The sequence below is a fragment of the Mizuhopecten yessoensis genome, unplaced genomic scaffold (genome assembly GCF_002113885.1).
Source record: "Mizuhopecten yessoensis strain PY_sf001 unplaced genomic scaffold, ASM211388v2 scaffold8937, whole genome shotgun sequence".
Classification (NCBI taxonomy): domain Eukaryota; kingdom Metazoa; phylum Mollusca; class Bivalvia; order Pectinida; family Pectinidae; genus Mizuhopecten; species Mizuhopecten yessoensis.
The window spans coordinates 1,056,372-1,074,510 of NW_018407797.1; the positions used below are offsets into that span (position 1 = coordinate 1,056,372).

At 35.0% G+C, this 18,139-nt stretch overlaps 1 protein-coding gene across 1 annotated transcript; it reads right to left on the bottom strand.

Annotated features, from left to right (window-relative positions):
- Window positions 1-6,207: 6,207 nt before the first annotated feature.
- LOC110456887 (kynurenine formamidase-like) lies at window positions 6,208-17,865 on the bottom strand. Its single transcript, XM_021507922.1, has 11 exons — window positions 17,798-17,865; window positions 16,943-17,033; window positions 16,423-16,527; window positions 15,508-15,556; window positions 14,175-14,260; window positions 11,558-11,636; window positions 9,920-10,023; window positions 9,434-9,512; window positions 8,595-8,730; window positions 7,382-7,486; window positions 6,208-6,408 (listed from the first exon to the last, which is right to left on the bottom strand). The coding sequence occupies exons 1-11, from the start codon at window positions 17,834-17,836 to the stop codon at window positions 6,379-6,381; spliced, it is 903 nt and encodes a 300-aa protein (XP_021363597.1). The 5' UTR covers window positions 17,837-17,865; the 3' UTR covers window positions 6,208-6,378.
- Window positions 17,866-18,139: the final 274 nt, after the last annotated feature.

Sequence of the window (18,139 nt, forward strand, 5' to 3'; positions counted from 1 at the left end):
GCACTAGCAATTACAATTAAGATTTAGAATTTAATCTGAATGTCCAACATTTTTCAATAAAACACATTTTTTTAAAAGAAGAGAAAAGTTTCTATTATTTTGTGATATCGAAACTATATGTAATGACTACCAAACTAGCCCTGTAGTCGCAAATAATTTGCCACAAAAGATGGCATTGTAATCCCCGCAGCTAATAACTGTACTTTAAGCCATTTATCAGCCAATCAGAAGCCAGGTTGGCCATCGCGAATCTGACTCTCAAATTGATAAAGTATAAACAAAGTTGGCTAATATTGCAAAATATCAATCAATCGCATGCCGGGCAACCACAGCCATCTTGCAGAGGTAGAATTTACATTGCCAAAATACACCTACATACTAAATTTTATTGAACTAATCCACACTATTTGCATTTTACCCAATCAGAAGCGATAAGAGTAGGATGCTTCAGACCAACTTTATCATGTCAACACCCATTTACCCTATAGAGTAGAAATTTAAATCATTCATTTATTGGACTCTGCCTCTCTGTCCCATGGAAGAAACACATGTCCTTTAATACCAGGTAGACATTTCTACAAAGTTAGTCCTCTTGGCCAATTGATGATCCAGATCAACTATAATTACTCAAAATCCCTTTACTACTGAATGAAAAGTGATTTTTACAAATTCACCTTTATTTCCTTTTATTGGCCTGGACTCTCTGCCCGTGGTAGCACACTCTGTATAATCATAAACAATATCAAAATTGATTCATATGGTGACACGTATTCCTAGCCAGCTGCATTATAAAATTAGTATATTTATACTTACACTTTTTCTTTTCTTCTCCCTGATTTCCCCCACCATGTGCTTGACTATAAACCATCATGGTCTATTTCTAATAATGATGACCTTGACCTTAGAAACTTTTTAAACATTTATTACACATCTGCATATCACACTCTATGACCTTGTTTAATTTCAAAAAGATTAGCATTCTGGAATCTGCGATAAGGACAGTATATAACACCCATGGTCTATTTTTAGTAACAGTGACCTTGGCTTTGACCTTAGAACATTTTAAACCCCTATTGCACATATACATGTACGTATCTTAATAAATAATTAAAAAATGTTAAATTTCAAAACGATTAGTCCTTTAAAAAATTTGGATTCCGGAAATGAAAGTGTAAATGGATAGACTGACGGCCACCATGATTACTATAGGGTACCCTCATCTCCAATGCAGTGCCCGTACAAAGTTTTATTTTGGGTTTTGATCTCAATTATTGCTTCAATTTGATGTTACAAAATATTTCGCTATTTACCATTAAAGAAATATGAAATATTACCTCTAAACAAGTGAATTTTATTTCACATACCGGTCTGGTACAAATTCCAGGTCAATATCACATAATTATAACCCCCCTCCCCTCCAAATGAAGGGGAATCTGCTTGTCTATCCGTCATATATATACATGTATAATAAAAACCAGGTGGTCTCTCAGACTTCTGTAAACAGTTTACCCTTGTATAAACGAATTTATTTATTTTATATAAAATTAATCAACGAGATTAATCAATTCTATATAACATGTACAGATTGTTAGATTCTATTTATTATATAATTCGAGAAAGACGCATACATAATAATTATCAATACGTCTTCTCTAGATAGCAATGACTGATAAAAAAGGACACATTGAATTTGTAACTAGTAGTGACTTCGTTGATAATCGTGTAGTTAAGGAGGGGGGATGTTTCAAAAAGGACTTTCGATTTTTTCAGGTTTGCTTCTGTTTTTCCGAATATTCTTGTTTAATTGTTGTTCAATTATTGTGTCAATTTGAAGAATTTCTAAAACGAAGATCGGCATAAAATTCACATAATTTTAACAAATAGTATCAAAAGTTTGCAACAGACCACTTGTTCGATAAGAACTGGCGTCCCACTATTGGGAACTAAAATACTTAAAAGATGGGCTGGGATGTGGTTTCTATGGTATGGTTTAGGAAAATTGGAAAAGGGGTTATATTAAGTAATTAGATAACTAATAAAACGTCACCACTCGTTCAATTATTAGTATTATGTGAGAGTAAATGTGTTGTATTCGGACAAATGGAACGCGAGTATCATCATTTAAGAAAACCCGTCTGCCCTCTGATTGGATGAAATAACATTTTATATCTCTACTTTCAAAATGTTTTCTCTCCACACACGAGTAATACTAGCAATTTAAGATAAATATATATGTGTATATTTAAATGTAACTGTAAACTTACCAGATGCATATTTCCTTCTGCATGTATTTCAGCCCGACGTGCAGGTACATGTACCTTGTTCCTTTGCCGTCTTCGTTAATGATTTATATTGTGACATACGACGTTGGCTTCTTTATTATAACGTTATGTCAACATACATATCTTGCTATATATAATTGATCATAATATGAAAACATATTTATGTCGAGGTTCTTAAAATCCGATATATCTTATCGGCATAATCAACTTAATCATTACGATAAATTGTAATATAACACAATATATCGACTTTTAGTTATCGACATACGATTTAAGACGAGTTTCTACATTTCGACATTATTTTTCTACGTGTAAACTATTTTGACAAGTTATAATATAACACGAAATGTCGACATTTATATGACGATATGTCAAGTAAAATGTCGTTAAGTCGACATACCTTATGTCGATAAAGTGACATTTATTACAATAAGTAGAGGTCCATTTACGTTTCCGTATTACGGGAAATATGCCACCATAGTACAATCGCTAGGCTGATACCTGTCCTTTGAAGATTACAGCAGAGCATCACCCGACTTCAAAGCTAACCAGTTTTTACTGTTATGCGACTGCGAGATTCTTTTGATGTACAGCAAAGTATCAAACTATTCTTCTTGTCTCATCAACAAGGTGGCGCACACTGAGCCTTCAATTTTGTTATGACATATTCCAGGGGTGCACGGCAGAGAGCAAAAGTGAGCGTAACCCCTTGAGTATCGAGGATGCAGACGACAAAATTGTACAATCCTGCTTCATAGTCTTAAAAAATGGAAAGTCAGTTTTCAAGTTAATTTATGTGTAGCTTAAGGTGGCTCCACACATCGTCATCAGCGTCCATTTTCGTGACGTACTTCCGGAAAAAGTACAGCTCGGACTCAATTATCTTGATCGAAATGTGCATGTACACCGTGTCGTCATTTCCGTATTGCGTATCGGGCATTCAAAATCGTAGTGCAAATTATAGTAACACCTGGGCCGTTTTCGTTTAAACGGTCAAACCGATCGGACCACTGTTGTTCGTTTATTAAATAAGGTCGGACCTAGTAATCTGATGCTGCTTTCAGGCGAGCCTTGAGAAAGCCTTGCAAGGCCTGCATACACATTTGCAGGTCCGCCAGGATTTATACCCGAAATTGTTACATTTATAAACGGTCAAACCGGTTGTTCCGCATAAACGAACAGGCCCCTGGTAAACAATAGTACACGTGCGTGCCGATGATATGTCAACACCCGATATCGAGATTTTACCGGGAAATGTATAATCACACGTACTTCAGGAATAAAGCTTTCCAATTCATAGACATAAACAGACTCACGGGAAGACAGTGACATGAGACCAGACGACCTCAAGAAGGTCATATAGGAAACACATGGAATGCGGACGTACCAACCTCACATGTGCATATCACGTGCTTACACGAGTTCATAAGCTCGAGGTCGTTACGATTTTCGCTGTTGAGGGAGTTTCGCTCTGTCGATTAAATCGTGTTTACAAATGTAGTCTACTTACTCTGTGAAAATAATGTTTTGTAAAATATCAAGATACCTATGAAATGCATGTGTGAGTGCACGTGAGAACGGCATACCATGCGATAGCCTCTGGTCACATATGTACCTGACATGTAATTATAAATATACCGTGAGTTAGCGGACTGTGGAATGATGTCCAAAGTGTACATGACTGAGGGTAATTTGGTTCCATTAAAGAACAATAAATTGATAATTTTGATATCATATTTTTGATTTATTTCCATCATTTTTGTTATATGTAAACAGGGACAACTGTCATTGTGTAAATGTCACCCCTCTGCAAAAAGTTCCGATTTTTTTCAAGGAAGATAACTCTCACCCGGATCGAAGTGATTGTAAAATGTAAAATAAATTAATTATAAAGCCATTGTGTATATTTTGTTCAATTTCCCATTCTATATGTATAGATCTTTGTGTCCTGTTTGCTTTTAGCTTGTAGATAATCACTTTTATCCGTACAAATTCAATAAAAAACACTTTGTGTAACATATGTTACATATTTTGCGATAAATTAAATATTTGTAGGGTTAATTAGAAATGCTTCTTTTCATTTTATTATTGTTGTTATTGTTCCGAACAATGTCATACACAAAAAAAACCGGAAAATATTAAAATTGACGAAAATTCAATTTTTTGGTATTTTTTCCAAAAAAGTCCCCAAACTATTGGAGTGTTTAGATTTTCATAAAATCAACTCTACATAGTTGCATAACCATTATATGAAAGTTTCAACGAATTTTGCTGGTTAATTGCGAAAGTGTGGAGTGACCTTAAGTACTGATGTGCATACTATCTGAGGGTGGTTATTTTTAATCCCAATGAGGCAAATTTTTGTGAACAATCCAAAGACCCCTACCTCCGGAGACAAGCATTGGAATGAAAAAGAACCCCACAAAGGACCATAACTCTGTATACAAGACTTAATTGCAGTTTTTAACCCAGCAATCAATCCCAAGAGGTACTGACATGTATATGGTATTTATAGTTGACAGAAAACATGAGATATATATATGCTCCAAACAAAGTCAGTTACAGTTACAGGGACAAACAAAACAAAGGAAAGGAGAAGACCCTAGCACAAGCAAATTTTAGTAATTGTTTAGGTGACATTGTATATAAGATATGAACAAAGTAATTTACAATGTGGCAGATTTTAATTTTACATAGGATTACAGTCGCCTTCCAGCTTCGCGCTAGAGGGAATTTCCAAATGGTGCCTTAACAGGAAGAGAAGTGTGCTGCCCCCAGGGGTCAAACCCCCGATCCATGGTTGTAGTTGTCATTATAGGTCTGTAAAGGTCATCCTCGATACTCCAGGGATTACGCTCACTTTCTCCTCTAGTTCTCTGCACCCCTGGACTATGTCATAGAACAATCGAAGGCTCATGATCAGTGTGCATCACCTTGTGAATGAGACAAGAAGACTACCAGGTGGTTTGATCCTTTGATGAACATAAAAAAATGGTCGGTCGTGTAATTTTTGTTTTTACTGGCTTTGAAGTCGGGTGTCCTTCCTATTTAATCTACAAAGGACAGGTTTCAGCCTTAGAGATTGGTCAGTTTTTTTACCTGAGACCAATCATATAGCTAGTTGTGTGTCTTCAATTTCGCTATGACATATCCCAGGGGTGCAGAGAGCAAAAGTGAGCATAACCGATGGAGTATTGAGGATGTGTATTAAGCCCAGTGCAGAACAACATGGAGAGTAATACTGGTGTCTAAAAGTTAATAATGTGATCTTTTTTTTCAGTTATTTCCTGTCCTTTAGACAGAAAACACTTACTGTTAAATGCAGTCTGAACACAACTGTAAGGACAAATGAGGTACTCTGGAGATTTAAATGTAAGGAATTGAGGAATATTGGTTAAAACTTGAGCCAAAAATTCTTTTCTAAATAAGCATCAGGCGGTGTTTGTGTTTATGCGGTTGATAATAGATTTTCTCTCTCTCAGTGCAATCTAACAATACATTTTGTTAGACAATGGTAGTCTTTAATCATTAATTGTATCATTTACGTATTAATGCCCTTAATCTAATTAAAATTAATTTTTAATTTTTAATAACAGTCTTTCTAGAAATTAATACAACAAAGAATATCTGGTAATAGTATACGTATTAGTTACATAAAAACATTATTTTGATAATTTCTTTCATGTTTTTCAATGCCCATGGAAATGTTTCCCCATAAATAAAACTACGAAAAACCTTAATTTCAAAAATGGTCTGTTTTTGTGGGTTTTAAAAAAGGGTAAACATGGATAAACCATTTAATGTAAATGTGGAAAATATTCTTGGAATATTTTTTTTATCGGATTGGTATTTGCTATCTTTACTCACATCTGATGGTTTCAAAAGAACCAAAAAATCTCTCATATAGTAAAAAAACAACAACATGTTTTTCCAACATGTGACAGCAAAATGCCTTTTGTTGCTGAATTGGAACATTTCTGTAATTTTTAAGATAAGTCATTGACTGCATCAAATCCTTTAAGAAGGTTTTCAACGTTCTAGAAGGTAGTCTCTGTTTGAATGTATGGTTATTACAAACCAGGATAGCCGGGAGGTGTTACATAAGTTCCAACAGTGTCAGTACCTCCTGCAGAAAAGAAAAAAAATATATTGAAACAAGATGTTCTTAAATAAATATTGCATATTTTTCTTAGCAAAATTAGACCAGAGAAATCGAACATTTGTATTTGATATTTTCTGAACATATAGATTATGTTTGGGTTTTTTTTTATATAAAAAACATTATTATTGATTATATAAACAATGAAAATGCTTATTTCTTAAACAGTAAATCTTAAGGGTGGAAAAGCCAGGAAAACAGCAGATAAGGAAAGCATGACTTGTAGAATGATTTTTCTTCGTTTTGTCCATTCATCACGATAACAGCAAAACATGTAACAAATGTTTGTGAGATTTCAGGGCTGGATTGTTTGAAGTAGGATTATAAGCTTTACAGCAAAGTATTATAAACTTTTACCAAATACCTGTTCAAAAAGTTTTGAACTGACAAACATAAAATAGGGTTCAAACTAAACCTAAAATTGTATGCGTCGTGAGAATTCAAATTTCATCTCTTGAGGACAAGAGACAGAGCAATTGATGTTGATTTAAAGGTGTTACTCAGAATTGCATTTTGAAAATTTGAATTAATGATATGTTTAAAGCTGATCAGAAATAAATTACTAGTCCTGAAAAGATTTGCATTTATTAGAAATGACGCTGTGGTGTAAATTATTTCCTACAGAATGAACCTGCAACAACACACCAGTAGTACAGTGAAGTAAATGTTTCTTTCTTCCCCTAAAAATTGTCCCCAGGAAAAGAATCAGCTGCAAGGGGGAAAAAAGGCAGCTACCATCAGTGCATATTGGATTCTTTACATGAGCTGAACATTTCTGCCACTATCATACAAAGATTTTCATGCAAAATGATAAGAAATTAACCGTTTCACCCCTATGTAACTTTAGTAGACTCTACCATACATTGATCTGGATGAGTCCATTATGGTCTACAGTGGTGAAAGGGTTAATAACAATTGATTCAAAGATTTTTCTACAAACCTTTAGAAGCAGATTGTCCTCAAACCGGAGATTTTCTACTATGTTAAAATGGTCCAACCCTTCAATGTTTAAAAATCGTGTTGATAGTCCACGTGTGTCTAATGCCTGAAAAGAGTAGTGACCGATATTATTAATGTCACCAGGTGTATATCATTTACTTACTTATGGTACCATATACAATCAGGAAATTTCGATAAAAATGATGATTTCAACAAAAGATTTTTCAGTTGATATATTCTGAATATATTCTTCCTTCGATTTTGTTTGAATTATCTTGATATGCTAGAGGGAATTTCCAAATGGTGCCAAAACAGGAAGACAGTAGTTTGTATGCTGCCACCAGGGATCGAACCCAATCCCAGACCTCCTTGTCAGATGCTCTACCACTGAGCTAAAGGGAAAATCCCTCTAGCGAATGGACCGTAATCCTATGAACAATTAAAATCTGCTACACTAGCCTAGTATAAGGTCTATATTGCCTTGCCGAGATTATAAAGAGGAGAACCGTTACACTGTAAGCATGGTTTGACACTAACACAAGTCCGAAACTAATAGATTCAGCAAGGACTAGTGAATCACCTAACCCAACTTTGGTCTCTTGTAAAAAATATATTAACAAAATATCGTTTGATAGATAGATTAGGAAATATAAATATTCCTTTAAGAAAACAATTTCAGACATATTTATATTGCATAAAAATTGCGAAAATGTTCCTAAAACTTCAACATATCTTAATGGCAGTACCTTGTAATTATTTTTAAGTCTCCTGGCTAGAGCCAACTGCTTTTAATGTTTCATGCTGGGGATGCTCCATAAGAAATTCTTGGACAAGTGACATTGGAGTAGGACTAGCAAATGATTTATTCGACTTTTCCTTAATGGACTATCCAGCAATTATAGATAGTGTCTAACCCTGGTGAGTCTGCCAAATTTGGCAGTATTCTAATTTTAGTGGCTTCCTTGCTCCCTCGTCTGCATAAGTTCATGTCTAAGCTGAAACAAGACCGCATAGCACTGGCTATTGATACCATAAAATGCAAGTTTTCATTGGATAGAAAATAACAATAACTTACTTACACAAACATTATTGCTATCCGAAGTCATGTCTTTCTTTGTATGTATAGACTTTGAAATGCAGTCATGATCAGCAGTGGTCATATGTACATGTATAAACCTAGAGGGCATCCAAAACCTGCTATAATTTTCACAAACCTTTTCAAATTGTTGACTCTGTTTGATAAATGATGGCGAGTCGAACTCTCCAACTGCAATAAGTATGTTTCTATGGCGACTGAGATGAGCTATGGCTTCCACATGTTTACAAGGACTGTTATTCCAGGCAGATTCACTGGAACAAACATTTCAACATTTATCATAAATGATAGTAACATGACTTAGTATAATACCAGTATTAATTAACTCATTCACCCCTGAAGACACATTTGAACTCTTCCAATTCAAAGGTTGGAACAGTTCATTATGAAATTTCATGAGTGAATGAGTTAAATGAGCATTCCTTGGTAGATGTTAGGGGTCAGAGGTCAAGGATATATAGACATTCAAAACTGACATCATAACCATAAGTTATGATAAAAATTGATTTCTAATTTTTTTTGTCTCACACAATAAACAAACTAATCACCTCTATATATTCACCAGGTAGGTTGGTTACATTATCAGATGATAGGGCGGTGTTAATATGTGGATGATTAGGGCCGAAGACTGTCTTGTCTTGATTCAACCCTCGAAATGAAGATTCAAGACAAGACAGTTATTTAAAAATATCTGCAACATCATAATTTAACAGCTAATACCAGTTACTGTATATTTGCTAATATTCACGAGCGTTTGAATTTCAAACATCCGTAATGCCAGTTGAATTGAGGCTAACTAGGTCTAAACAAAATGTTGAAAAAAAGTGCAACAGAAAAAATTAAATGAGTTTTTACATCCACAAGATTAAACAATTGTATAGTATTTATGAAGGAAAATTACAAAATTAAGACCTTTGAATCTTGAGCTGTATACATGTACGTGACTTGTCGACATACCTTGTCATTTTCAAGGGATCGTTGACATAGGTGTAGACTATTGGACGGAGATCAAACACTCCTGACACTAGGACGGCTCCTACACGGAAAGTCAAATAGAAATAATATATAATCTTTTTATTAAGGGTCCAAGTTACCTTATTGTATCTCCTCATCAAAGAGTTCCATTGTTTCTGTAATATTGACTACCGTAACATTCTGATAAGCCGATAAGCTGATTACTACTACATGTATAAATATTTCTAAAACATTTTAACATTTTATTGCTAAATGTAGCATTTTATTATCTTAATTAAATCGTAGATGTGGAAAGCTTAGCAAATGATGCTTAATTAGAGTCCATCCTATTTTTTTTCAATGACCATTTCGCTTGAAAGAAACCAGATGCTTTTTAGAGGTTGCACTTTGTGATACACCACATTGGAGAGACAATGAAGACAGCGAGACAAAAACAAATTCATTGATTCAAGTTGTGAGGTTATGTACCTTTAACAATATCAGAGGTGAGATTACACTCCGTCATCCAATCCACGCTGAGCATCATGGCGGCTAGATGGGCGCCTGCGGAGTGACCACTGATGTACACACCTCTGTAAGAATGAACACAGACCTTGGTCATATCCTCACTTTTTGTATTGATTCATTGACATTTACTTTGGTTTTTCATATTTTTCTTCTCAACCATCTCAATTTCCATCATATTCCATATTCAAGGGTTCCGCTTTATAAATGCACAAATCTTGTTCTTCACCCTTGGACTTTGTCATGACAAAATTAAAGGTTCTATACATGCCACCTTGGGAATGATATGATCAAGTGTAGCAGAACTAGACTGGGTTGATCGTCAGTGACCAGGTAGCTCAATTGGTAGAGCGTCTGTCTAGAGTTCGGAGGGTCCCCGGTTCGAACCCTGGTCTGGCCGTGCATTTTTCCGCTCCTATTACATCTGGTGCCTGTGACCAACCCTTGTTTCTAGTACTGGGTGAATACTTGTCAAGGGGATACCTGAATTTGGGTTATAAATAGTTGTGTCTTAGGGGGCGAAGTAGCCCAGTTGGTAGAGTGTCCTTCTAGAATTTGGAGTGTCACTGTTTTAAACCCCGGCCTGGCCGTGCATTTTCCTGCTCCTAATACAAGAGTGTGTATTTTAGATTTCAGACTTTTGACCAAGATGAAAGGAGTCATTGGCTTTGAAGTTGTGGTAATTTCCGTAAAGCTCTGCTATAATCTTTATTTTTATAACCCAAAACTAATCAACTAGCTAACCACACCCCTTTAATTTTGTCATATGGCATATTCAAAGGGTGTAGAAAAGATATATAAAAGATTGCCATGAAATTTCTAGATTGAAATTTAATCAACTGTTTCCTTTTCATAACCAGATGTAAAAATAATAACAAAGGTCATTTTTCCTAATGTGTTTTGTTTGATATGGCTAATTATTTTGCTTTATCATAATCAGGATATGAGTGAAAAAATAAAATAATCCGCAACACTGATTTATATACCTTGTCCTTCAAAATGAATCAAGATGTGTATCTGAGGGGTTCACGAGCTGAAGTATGGATCCTAGGGGGCTCAAGCTGGAAACTCGCAGTTAAAGGGATGGATCATAGGGAGTTTAAGATAATTCACGAGTCATCATTGACTATAAGGGGTTCAAGTTGGGTTACTCTATCTCAAATGATGTTTTGGTTGATTCGGGGTAACTGTCTAAATGTAAGGTGTATCGTACCATTTTGGATTCAAGCTAGGTAATAACACATGAGAGGATAATAGTTACACAGGGAATATATAAGGTATTTATTTGGGTACATTATATTTACTGCTTGGCATTGCTCCAAACCAGGAAATTTTCACTCATTGAAACATTTGCTGGCCACCCATAAAATCAATACTCCACCAACATGAACTCCACCCCTCCACAATGGAGTCACTATGAATGGTAAATTCTCTAATTGTACTTCCCGTTTTGGTAATTTTACTCTCATATATTAAGGACAAAAGTGTGTCAGAAACATTTGGCAGTATTGCATATATTTTTCACTTTTATCAAGGTTTTATTCACATGGGTAAATAGCAGTCATAAGTTGGTACGGTTCATTGTTTAATAACACACATTACCTTGACCCACGCTGAACTGCCCACTTAATGATGTAGGTCACTGCTTCCTTAATCTGGGTCACAATTTCATCCATATTTGCTGAAATCAACATCAACATTGGGTGATATTTAGTTGGTGTGTAAATTGATAAAACTCAGGACAAATTAACTTCTTCACCCCTGAAGACACATTTGAACTTTTCCAATTCAAAGGTCAGAATAGTTCATTATGAAATTTCAGGGGTGAATGAGTTAATACATTACTTGTTAAAATCTAGGATATTCATAAGCTATTTACATTGGTGCTATTTAGTAACTGAGCTACATTAAAAACAATTTCACTTTTCTTGACAGCATGGTACCATAATTGTATGGAGAGGTACAATACAGATGTCCTATACTTTATAATAGAATGATGACAGGTACTATGATATACAGTAAAACCTTGTTGTACAAAAAAAATATTTCGTTTGGTTTGTTTGTGTTTTACGTCCTATAAACGTTTAGCTATGGTCATTTAAGGACGTGCCAGGTTTTGGTGGTGGAGGAAAGCCAGAGTTCCCAGAGAAAAAACACCGACCTACAGCCAGTACCTGGCAAATGCCCTATATGCATGTAGGCCTCGAACCGGCCACCCAGTGGTGGAGGGCTGATGGTAGCAGAATGTCAGAAGCCTTAACCACATGGCCACTCAAAAAACTGAGGAAATAAAATGAAAAGGAAATTTTTGAGAGAAAAAAGGGACCTTGAATTATATTGGCAGTAAGTGAGGTTGGAAATATGGAATATAGGGCATAACATCAAGGTTTTACTCTTCTTCTCATCTGTTGAGGTACATAATGTACTACACAACATTATAACTGTCGTTCAGAATATGTTTAAAGCTTATTTTCTCATGAACCAGGTAGTTGAAAGAGTAAATTTCAATGACTTTTTTTAATATTCTGTTTAAATTAATTTGTCATAATATGTCATTAGATGTACAAAATGTATTAATGCCCTTTTTATACGCCCGTCGAAGACGGGGACGTATTATGTTATCACGTGAGCGGGCGGGCAGGCGGGCGAGCGGGCGGGCATGCGAACGATGTCCGCTCGATATCTCAAGTAATTATTAACGGATCAACTTCAAACTTTACAACAAGGTTAATTGCCATGAAACCTCGGACAACTTCGATAACCGCCATTATCCGACCATAATTTGTGGAGTTATGCCCCTTTACTTGCCGAAACAGTGTCCGCTCGATATCTCGAGTAATTATTAACGGATTAACTTCAAACTTCACAACAAGGTTAATTACCATGAAACCTCGGACAAGTTCGATAACCGCCATTATCCGACCATTATTTGTGGAGTTATGCCCCTTTATGGACTTGCCGAAACAGTGTCCGCTCGATATCTCGAGTAATTATTAACAGATTAACTTCAAACTTCACAACAAGGTGAAAGCTCAGACAAGTTCGATAACCGCCATTATCCGACCATAATAATCACATCTTCCTATTGAAATTGTTCTGACTGAGATATTGTCAATCAAAATAGTGTTCCTATACAAGCCACCATCGACAAGTATGCATTCATTGGAAGCAGCACTAACAAAAGTTCACTACAAACATCTGCAAGACTGTCAAACCATCATAATGGGAGACTTCAATGTCGACTTCAGTAAGAAGTCTGCTAACCAACAAAAACTGGAGTCAATTGCTTCAAAAATGGGTTACCAACAACTTATTGCCAAACCTACAACGGACTTCGGCACATTAATTGACTTAGTCTTTTCCAATTTCTGTGTGAACGAACTGCAGGCAGATGTGATTGAAACCTTCTACTCTGACCATAAGATTGTTTGGATTGCATTATAACATGGTAATACTCCAATAATATAAATTACTGTAATTAAAATGCAAGTTTTCTGTTAACTCATTTATGTACCAGTTTTGTTGAACGATTTCTCCTAAACAACAATTATTCCTAAATATTTTTAATGAATTAACTTCAAAATTTATGACGAGGTTAATTTCCGTAGAAGCTTGGACAAGTTTGATAACCATTATTATCCGACCGTAATTATTGGAGTTATTCCCCTTGGTTTCATTAATGCGATGCATGCGTTCCATGATGTTGTATTGCACTCATTGATCTACCAGTTATGTTGAATGATTTCTCTTTTAATATCAATTACTCACAAATACTTCATATATTTCAATCATACAAACAACTGCTCATTCAATGTGTGATGGGCATATTATATACCGCTCGCGGTAACCTTGTTCTCTGTTAACTTACTCGTATAGTTTACCAAAAATATGTATAGATAATAATAATCAAAACAAAAAACAAGATGTCTACATGGTCTTTTTTGTCAGCCTTAAATTTTATCTTGATCATTATACACTATATATATATATCATACAAAATGTACAGAGCTATAAGGACTATCCAACATTCACAGATATGTACCCAGTAATACTAAATAAAACTTTGGTTTGTATTTTTGAAGAAGAAGATTTTGAAGGTGATATATTTAATATTTTATTATTTATTACGTTGTTTTTACATTGTTACATGTTAATTAAATAATATTTTCCCTTGAAAGTGATATATTTAATTTGATGTTCATGACATATCTACACAAACCTTGTGGGGCATACTCATAGCCAACAGGTATCACTACAGCGCCAGCCTTGACTAGGGTAGGGGCCATGAAACTAGACTTCTCCTTCCTGTAGAAAAAGATCAAAAAAAAAAAAAAGATTATACACTATTTATAACATTAATCCAAAGAGAGTCTAAGTGAGTGTAACCCCTGGATATCAAGAATGCGTGTTTGGCAGCTTAAGAATCTTTCCCCACCGAGTGTTGACATTCCCCATCTCATCTCAAGGGAGTGAATGAATCTTTTTCTCTTACCTTGTTGACCGTATCATATACATAATGCAATGTTAATGCTACAGTCTCATTGAATCATTGACGTGACATCATACAATTGTTATAAATAGGGGAATCCCCGTCTCAACCCTGGAGTGAGACTAACAGAATCTCTCACTCCCTCAACCCGAGGGGGGAGATTCTTAAGTTGTCAAATAACTTAAGAATCTTTACCCGAGGGTTGAGAGTCCCCTATCTCACCCTCAAGAGGGTGAATAATTCTTTTTCTTAACCCTGTTTACCCATTATGTATCATATACACAATGTAATGTAAACGTTACAGGCTAAATTCAGGGTTGACATGACGCTGATGGAATGTTGACATGATGTCATTGTATTGTTGAAGTGACGTCATAGCACTGTTATAAATAGGGGAATCCCCTCATCTCAACCCTAGAGTAAGATTAATAGAATCTTCCCCTACCTTGAGGGTGTGACAGAGAATTCTCCAACCTGAGGGTTGGAGATTTCTCTGTTACACCCTCAAGGTAGGGGAAGATTATTTTTCTCCCATCCTATTATTTCAGTCACAGCTCCACCGACAGTAGTCTGCCATGTTTGTAAACAAAAACACATGTGGGGTATGCATATCGTCATTCACTTTTGATGACGTCACAATTACCGAAGACGCATTTTAATGACGTCACAATTGAACACGTGCTAATCGGCACGAGGCTATCTCCCCCTAGGGGTAGACAAGCTGATCATTCCCGGCTAAAACAGGAGACACACCAGTCCAGGGTAAGAGAAAAGGATATCTCGCACCGGGAAAAGTGTGGATAACACCTATCCAGGGTAATTAAGAGAAACATGTATCCCACATACTTTTTCCACTTTGGACACATGAACACATGGGCACATGGACACATGGACACATGGCTCTCATTGAACCTCAATTTCATTGCACAGGATAAACATGCTATATGGTCACCATACGGATATGGAGCTCTTCAGGATTTATTACCATAATCTATGTCCCAATACAAGGGAAGTGATTCTGTGTATCATAAAACAGAGTATATGAAAAACAAAACAAACTCACTCTAAAAATTGCCAGTATCCACCATGAATGTAAACAAAGATGGGAGCATCTGTAATAAACAAAAACAATACTTAACACTTCTGGGATCATATAACAATCTTAGACTTAAAGGCAAACAACGCACTGTCAATAAATTGAAAATTAAATCATTTTGGAAATTAGTCAAAATTTACTAAAATAATACAAATACCTGTATGTGAAATATGCACAATATTGCTAGCTTGATCTATATGTACATAAAATATTGGAATGGAAATTTAAATGTGCAGCTTTGCATAGCGGGTTTTTTCATGTATGCAAACTGATTAAACTTTGGTCTGTGTGTGGGCACAGGTACATTAATAATAAAATTATATCAGCACTGATCCATCTTTTCGACTTAAATGATTCCAAGGATTTTAAATTATACAGTACAAAACTTAAAGTTAAACTTTATTTTCTTAAACAACAATTGTAAAACAAGTGATATCAACTTATATTAGGGGGTCTTAATGTGGGAGGAAACCGGATTTCCCCAGAGAAAACCCACATGGTAGGGAAGGAGACTCCATACTTTTTCATGTCCAGTCGGAGAATTGAACCTGACCGCCTTGATAAAAGGCGATTGAGTGTGCTATCCACTGCTCCTTCCTACCACCCAAATTAACCAGTATATATGCAGATTAATGTTCCTGTACAGAATTACAGAAAATTGATATTATTGAAAAAAATAGCCAAGATATTTAAAATTTTCAAATTTAAGAACCAATTGTTTCTAATTAACTCATTCACCCCTGAAGACACATTTGAACTCTTTCAATTCAAAGGTTGGAATAGTTCATTATGAAACTTCAGGGGTGAATGAGTTAGATGATTTATAGAAAGGGAGACAACTGTACAATGTACTTGTGAGAATACCATGATAACTTTCCTCACCTGAAGACAGAGATTTTGACCCAAATATATCTAACTTCTGTTTGGGTTTCTTTCCGTATGGAATGTCCAGTTCACAATCGAGATCACGTTTAGCATGCCCACTTTCTATAAATAAATAATTGCATAACAGAACAATTAAACTAGACAAAAATATAGCCAGTGTACATTGCTAAAAGCACATTGTATTAGACTACATCACAGTATCTAAAATTCTGAATGCGTTTTTTGTTCCATTTTATTGTATTTTAATATTTTGAGTCCTGGTAAATCCTGGTAAATATTTATATCAAATTTGAAAAAAGTACATTTCTATTATAGTATAGTTCCTATGACAAAACTTGTTTTCTTTACAAAAATAACAACTCTCTGATTTATTTTTAACATACAGTCAAACTTCAATGTTTCAATTGGTGACAGTGATTGTAAGTTAGGACCACAAGAACTAGATAAGTTATCCAGCAAGGATACCCCTAGAAAGGCTGTAAAATAATGTCTTGATAAACTACCTAAAATACCTTACCTATTCCAGTAACCTGGGCATGGTCAGCAACTATGACATCAGATCCCATCCTCTTGGACCATCTAGACGGTGAATACTGATGGTCTAACTCCTGGTACAAAATACAAGAAGATAACACAAGTGGTCATAATTGTTTTTATTTTTTAAATAGAAAAAATTCTAATGAATTTATTTATATAAGCAATGATCTGGACTTTTCTATCATCTGAGCCATAGCATTTGAGGTGGAGCTTGAGTATAGAATACAATACTACAAGGGCTAATGTTTTTGATATAGCATAAATTAGATAACTTTATCAATATTGAATATAGATTTGTGTGATACACTCACTGACAATTCATTAGTATGACATAAATAAGTAAATAAATATACCTTGACAATATTTTTAAAATCAAAGTTAAGTTAAATAAAAGACCTCCTTTCTGTCAGCTGATACAGTGCATTCCTGTTAATGTCATGTTACTTATAATATCATGTTTGTTTAATATCATATTCGCTAAAATATAATTTTTGCTATTATATACAGAATACATATTTTACATGTATATATGTATCAAAATTTACCTTTGTACAAATTTATACATATATATATATATATAAACATATCCTAAAAGTGTAAGACCAATTAGTCTTTTTTCTCAAGCTTATTTTATATCATGTGATTTGTTACGAATCCCTCTTAATATCAAGTTAGTTTCCCAGCAAATCACATGTGAAAACACAGAGAATTTTTCTGTCATAGATGTGACAGTCTATTTTCACATCTTGCCATCGTAAGCTATAGCTTTTAAAGAATGTCCATAACAGACCTAGATTTACTATTTTATGACATTGAGTAGAAATGTCTTACATACCTCACTTGGAGTCTTCTGGTAGGTAGCGTCCCAGTCCATTGATGGCCGGGGGTCTACTATCCAACTTGCGAGCTAGAAAATAAAATAGAACTATATACAAATATCTACTGTATTTTGTGTGCAAGAACTACAGTGTATAATGTAATTTATATTCAATTTTTTTTAAGTTAGACAAATCAGGTCTTAAAAACAAGTTCCTGATTCAAGGTGACTCTTGTTATAAGCAACCAAATCTCATCTATTATGTTAGAGTTGTGAAGGGTCAGATCAAATAATTGTTACTGAATTGGCAAAAAGTAAATACAGATCTCTTCACAGCAAGTGTAACTAATTCACCCAGCC